Genomic DNA, 5525 nt, shown 5'->3' on the forward strand with positions numbered 1-5525 from the left:
ACCAAGGACGGGAAAACCCCAGACCCACCGGCAAACAGAGAAAATCCAGTCTTAGCCTGGGAGGGGCCAGACTGTTCAATAGTAGAACTACTTGGGGGGAAAAAAGCTGTTTTATTTTTTTTTGCCCACCACCACCCCCCCTCTTCGGAGGACAACTTTATTTTAAATTGAGTGTAAGTGTAAAGATATTCAATCCCAGTGTGGCCACTCTGAACTCAGCCACACTGGTACTGTGACTATACAGTATATATATAAAAAAAAGGCAAGCGGGTCAAGGGCCAAAGGGCCCCATCAACCGGGAGCCCACCGCCCCCCCCCAAGGCGGAGGGCCCCCACACGCCAGAGGGGCCCCAGCCCCCCAAGCCCACCCCCTGGCAGGACGGATTGCCGCCCTCCGCAGCGTCCCGGCACACTACCCCCCCCCCCCCCGACACTGCAGGATGACTGAAGGAAGGCCCAATACGAAGTGAACCCCCCCCCCCATGAGAGGACTCAATTTTATAAAATTCTATGAGTACAATTAAAAAACTAAAAAAAAAAAAAGGGCGGGTGAGATCAGAGTGGCCACACTGAGATTGAATATCTTTACACTGTAACTTTAAAAAAATAAAATTATGCTTAAGATCTGGGCTTGGTAGGTTGTTAAGGTTGTCATAGACAGAAGCATACTCACAGTTGAGTAGCTGGACGGTCTGGAAGTCAGAAGGGTCAATCCTACGCAGACGAGTTGATGAGCTGCGACTGGAGCACGCAGGGCAGGTTGGATCAGGGCTGCATGACAGACAGAGAGTTAATGCTCAGTATGTGACCACATGTGGGAGCAAGAATAGCTCACACTGAATGTGAGGTCTGTCTGTGTTTTTATTGAAAGCAAGGCAGGTGCTGGCATTCTTACAAGGGGGAGGCGTGGCAACAGGGGACCAATGACTGGCTGAGGTCCCCAGGAAGGCAGACGGAGCCCCGGAACACTGGAGAACCCAGACCAGGAAGCAGGGATCCAGAAATGGGGCTGCAACACAGAAACCAGGACACTCACAGAGAAACCCGAAAACGTGACACCTGTTACACAGCGTGCTGCAAAAAAATATCTTTATTTACAAATGAGGTTTCCTGGGCAATAAGTGAAACTATCCATTTTTTGTATCACACAATAACAAGAATCAAACTCTTACTGAAAACGTTGTACTTTTGTGCCTCACCTGTATCATAAAATATTCCCGGCTATATAATGATGCAGCCTGGAACGAGGGCTCCAACGTGTGCTGCAAGACCAAAAGGCTGGACCGTCGTTTCCATGGTGACCCTCCTGACTTGCAGCACGCCTGACCTGCCTGGCATTAGCATATACAGGAAGGCAATCGTTAGCATACATTTCATCTGTACGTTTAACTTCCTGTCGTTTTTGCAACCTGCACCTTCAGTCAATTTCATCCACCCATTTTAACCACTTAATATAAAATTTAATATGACATCTTACCCCCAGAGGGAAATCCAAGGTCCTGAGGCCTTCCTCTAGGGTCAGGATGACTTGGACCTTCCAGTGGATCTGGGCAGCAACTGTGGTCCTTCAGCTGTCCATCCCATGTTCGCTTTGAGCCTCTTCTTCTGAGAGAGAGAAGGATCACCATTAATAGCTAGAAGTTTCTGCTCTTAATTGCACAGATGTCTTGATGTTACCATAATTGGCGCCAAAGACCATCATTTCCAAACAAGGTATTGTGATTTACAGTTAATGTGCTGGAATAGAATACATGTGATGCAGGGATGAACAACCACGATATACCTGAAATACTCAGTATAGCACATCTGTAGGAGTAATGAATTAAAGCACACGATTAGGCTGTGTGTGCAGGTTTTCATTCTACCCAAGAAGAACCTACTCTTCATTGATCCGGACCAGGGCTCCATCCTCTTCTGCTTCTCCGCCTTGTGCGCTGGCTGAAAAACGTAGCAGACAACAGTAAATACTGATGCTAAGTGTCTCTAGGCCTGCTAGACTGAGCTAAGACTTTGACCTGTAGCTCTGCTCTCTATGTTTCAGTAAAATGTAATAGGCTCATTAATGGCTGAGAGGTCCACACAAGACAGCGAACAAGGAACTGGGGAAAATCTCAATGAACCAATAGATGGATTGCAAAATGTACAATGAACGTAAAATGTAACTTTTTAATAAAATTTAAGAAAAGTGCTCAGTGACAACAATTCTGGGAAGACTAATGTAAATCTAAAAGTAAATAACTGGATCAAGTTGCAATGCATAAAAACTGACAGGCTATGCACTACAGAAAAACTGGCATTTAGAGCTCATACTTACACTCTGGGCTCCCTGCGTGCTCAGAAGCACAAGGTTCCTGGGTCTGGATGGTCCTCCTGTCGCAGAGCGTGCAGGCGATGGGTGCAGCAGATGGGCCCCGGGGCCGCTGAAGGCCCTCCCTGTCGTAGTGCCGCTGAGCCCCGCTGTGATGTTCGGGGCGCTCCCGCTTCCACAGAGAGTGGGAGGGTACGATGGCCATCACCTGCATGGGGACACGGACATACAGGGATCAGATGGCAGAACGTGACTCACTGCGACACCAGCAACAAACACCACTTATGATAACAGTCATTTGGTATCTGCCCCCAAAGACAACAGTGAGCAAACAGCCCTTAGCTTAGCTTAAGTTACAGTAAGACAGAAAAGGTCATTAATGATGAGAAACCCTTCCCTCTGCTCTGAGACATTTCAAGCCTCATGGTGGCTGAAGATTAATGTCATTTACTTGTATTAAAGATCAGACAACATACTGTACCTCCTCACAGCAGCGGGGGCTGACAGCAGTCCTGTACTCCATCCGTGCCCAGAGCTGGTCCTTCTTCTTGAGGAAGGTGGGAAACTGACTTCTCCAGGTTTCACCCAAGGCCCAGGGGAAGATCTCGAACCTGGTTCCCATCTCTTCCTCCTCCATCATGTTAGCAAGATAGCTGGGGAGAGGAAGAATTCACTATTCCAAGATCCATTAGCTGGCTGACCTCCAACAGTTTCATCCAAGACTTATCCTCATGCTGATGGAGGAAATTGTTTTTCTTATTATTTTAACATTCATCTATATTGCCCACCATAGCATGCCGTCACTTACAGGGCGATGAAGAAGTTCATCCTCGTCTGCTCACTAGGAGTGAAGTGAGCTCTCCTGAAGTAGACGAAGGTCATCGCCAGAAGGTACTGAGATGAAGAGCAAAGGGATGGATAAAGTCGTCTCTGCTTTGCTTACAGTGATTAATGTAGCAAAACCAATGCATTAAAGTTACCTTGTCAGTCATCTTATAGCAGGAGTCCATGCAGAGGAAATCCTGGATCAGATCATCATCTGAGGGCATCATGAAATAATTTTAGTACTACATACATTTTTTTCAATATTTGAATTCATCCAGTATACATAAAGCAGGCACATATACTGTACTTGTAATGAAATGCATTTTATTTTGATGTTATATTTTCATTACATAAAAGCAGATTTAAAAGATAATTTAAAGCTCTTCCTCACGCTGGAACTAATCTAACCCACCTAGCAGTGTGAAGAAAGCAGCCATTTCCTGCTGCTCCACGATGATGGAGGGACCCCAGCATGTCAGGGATTCCTCCTGCTGCTCTGGGCCGCTGCAGTCTTGCCTGGACGGATCTTGTGCTTCCTGCTGAATGAGGTGCTGGCGCCTGAAGTGCGTGCAACTCGCCATCCCTGCGGAGCAGCGCGGAGGCAGTGGGGTAACTCCGTTAGGGGGCGCACTGACAAGGTGTTAGCCGACCTGTGTTCTAATGCCGGCTTGGGTTGTAAAGCAGGTGAGTCACGTGGTGCAGCTAACTGGCTAACATCCCCTATTACAAAATGTTTGTATTTAAATTGGAGACAAATATGTTGGGTTTTTTTTCCCGCGCTGATTAAACGTAATACTATGGTGTAGCAATATACGTAGTAAACCTCGAATTTCGCGCTAATTAAGCTCAACCTTCAGATGAATATTATGACATGACATAAAGAACACATTGCTGAAAGCTTACTTTAACTGCAAGGAGCTTGTTGTGAAAGAATGTTTAGTTTTCTTCTTTCTGACGGTCTTGAAGTAAAAAAAATGACATGAAAACTTTGACGAAACGGAGTATTTGACTGAGTAATTTTTGTATTAAACACTCGATTTGGATGAAAGGATCTAATTTCTCATTAATAAAACCTTTAAACACTTTACTCTTTACACTGATATTTTACATTTTTTAAAAAGAGCAAAATAACGAATACGGGCACCGGGCAGGCGGTAGGAACCAAACGCGCCCCACTTTGTAGAGCTGACCCCAGCGAAGCGAGGCGCTTTCAGAGATGATCACTGTACCTTTTGGTGATCGCAGGGAATCCCGCTCAACCTCACTGATCTGTATCTTCTTCTTGTAGATGTTGTTTCGCTCAAATGTCGTTGTTTCGCTCAAATGTCGTTCTCTCAATCTTTCGCAATCTCTGCGCAGGTAAATGTTTCCTCAGTGCTCTTTGCCACAGGTGATGTTCGAATCCCGCAACTGTATCCATGGCAACGGCCCGCGACGCGCTATATATCAAAAATAAATAATAATAATATTTGTGATCCTGATAGGCTGTTCCCCATATTAGTAATAAGTATTGCCTTTCTATATCTTAAATGTAGTTTTACTAATTAAATTCACCTTTTGATAGGTTAATTGCATCTAATATTAAAGCAAGTCATTGTGGTTACCCTATGTACACGTCGTTTTTGCATTTTAGATATAAAAAGTTTAGATTTTTGATTGACATTTAAATTTATACAGTTTCATCTTATGACTGACGTTTTGAACACAAAATATAAAGTTAGTAGTAAAGTTAATGGCAATCTTGCTATTTGTTGCATAACTTTCAATTTCTGAATAGACTTTAAACTGCTTGTACAGGAGGTAAAAAGATTTTTTGTTAATGTGTTGCCTGATGGCGCTGTTATCAGACTCGGTTGTGGTACAGTGGGTGAGGATGCTGTACTTGTGATCAGAAGGTCACGGATTCAAATTCTGTGGCCGGCAGAGAGATTGTCACATAGCGGGAAGAAACATGGGGAAAATCAAAAGGGGCTTTATTTAGACAAAACGGCAATTAAGGCGAAAGGAAAAGGAGCACAGGGGGCCAAAAACAGGGTACGCATGATCAGACTGTAACACAGGGCAGACCAGGGAGCACAGGCAGGCAGCAAGAACATAACATAACATCACACACATAAGAATACAATGAGCAGACTGGGGAGCTCAGGATGAGGAGGCACTTAAATACATAACAGATGAGGGAGTAAACAAGAGGCACCTGGGATCATCCACACAGGGGCTGAAATGAGAGGCAAGGACTGCGGGGTGTCACAGAACCCTCCCCCACGCATGTACTCCGGGCATGCGAGGTCGGCCGGAGAGGGGATCTGTACTAGGCGGACGGATGAGGGAAACTCACACCAGCGGAAAAAAACGACAAACCAGATGCTAGAATACAAGACCAGAGGGGGAC

At 45.3% G+C, this 5525-nt stretch overlaps 1 protein-coding gene across 3 annotated transcripts; it reads right to left on the bottom strand.

The window, feature by feature from the left end:
• Nucleotides 1–548: 548 nt before the first annotated feature.
• LOC140581323 (speedy protein A-like) lies at nucleotides 549–4530 on the bottom strand. Of its 3 annotated transcripts, none has more exons than XM_072703717.1 (11): nucleotides 4363–4530; nucleotides 3546–3716; nucleotides 3289–3347; nucleotides 3117–3202; nucleotides 2790–2961; nucleotides 2315–2516; nucleotides 1881–1938; nucleotides 1478–1602; nucleotides 1200–1331; nucleotides 896–1009; nucleotides 549–771 (listed from the first exon to the last, which is right to left on the bottom strand). In XM_072703717.1, the coding sequence occupies exons 2-9, from the start codon at nucleotides 3712–3714 to the stop codon at nucleotides 1222–1224; spliced, it is 981 nt and encodes a 326-aa protein (XP_072559818.1). In that variant the 5' UTR covers nucleotides 3715–3716; nucleotides 4363–4530; the 3' UTR covers nucleotides 549–771; nucleotides 896–1009; nucleotides 1200–1221. The 3 variants fall into 3 exon arrangements, with proteins under 3 accessions (XP_072559818.1, XP_072559816.1, XP_072559817.1); XM_072703715.1 differs by having other exon boundaries at nucleotides 1478–1605; XM_072703716.1 differs by lacking the exon at nucleotides 4363–4530 and adding an exon at nucleotides 4037–4312 and having other exon boundaries at nucleotides 1478–1605.
• Nucleotides 4531–5525: the final 995 nt, after the last annotated feature.

The sequence above is a fragment of the Paramormyrops kingsleyae genome, chromosome 20, assembly GCF_048594095.1.
Source record: "Paramormyrops kingsleyae isolate MSU_618 chromosome 20, PKINGS_0.4, whole genome shotgun sequence".
Taxonomy (NCBI): domain Eukaryota; kingdom Metazoa; phylum Chordata; class Actinopteri; order Osteoglossiformes; family Mormyridae; genus Paramormyrops; species Paramormyrops kingsleyae.

Bases quoted from the DNA above. Each gene is read 5' to 3' on its own strand.
- LOC140581323 (XM_072703715.1), bottom strand. From the start codon at position 3,714: ATGGCGAGTTGCACGCACTTCAGGCGCCAGCACCTCATTCAGCAGGAA. The intron at 3,203-3,288 runs GTAACTTTAATG...TCTTCATCTCAG, and splicing joins GCTATAAGATGACTGACAAG to TACCTTCTGGCGATGACCTT. The intron at 1,332-1,477 runs GTAAGATGTCAT...TGCTAATGCCAG, and splicing joins CCTTGGATTTCCCTCTGGGG to GCAGGTCAGGCGTGCTGCAA.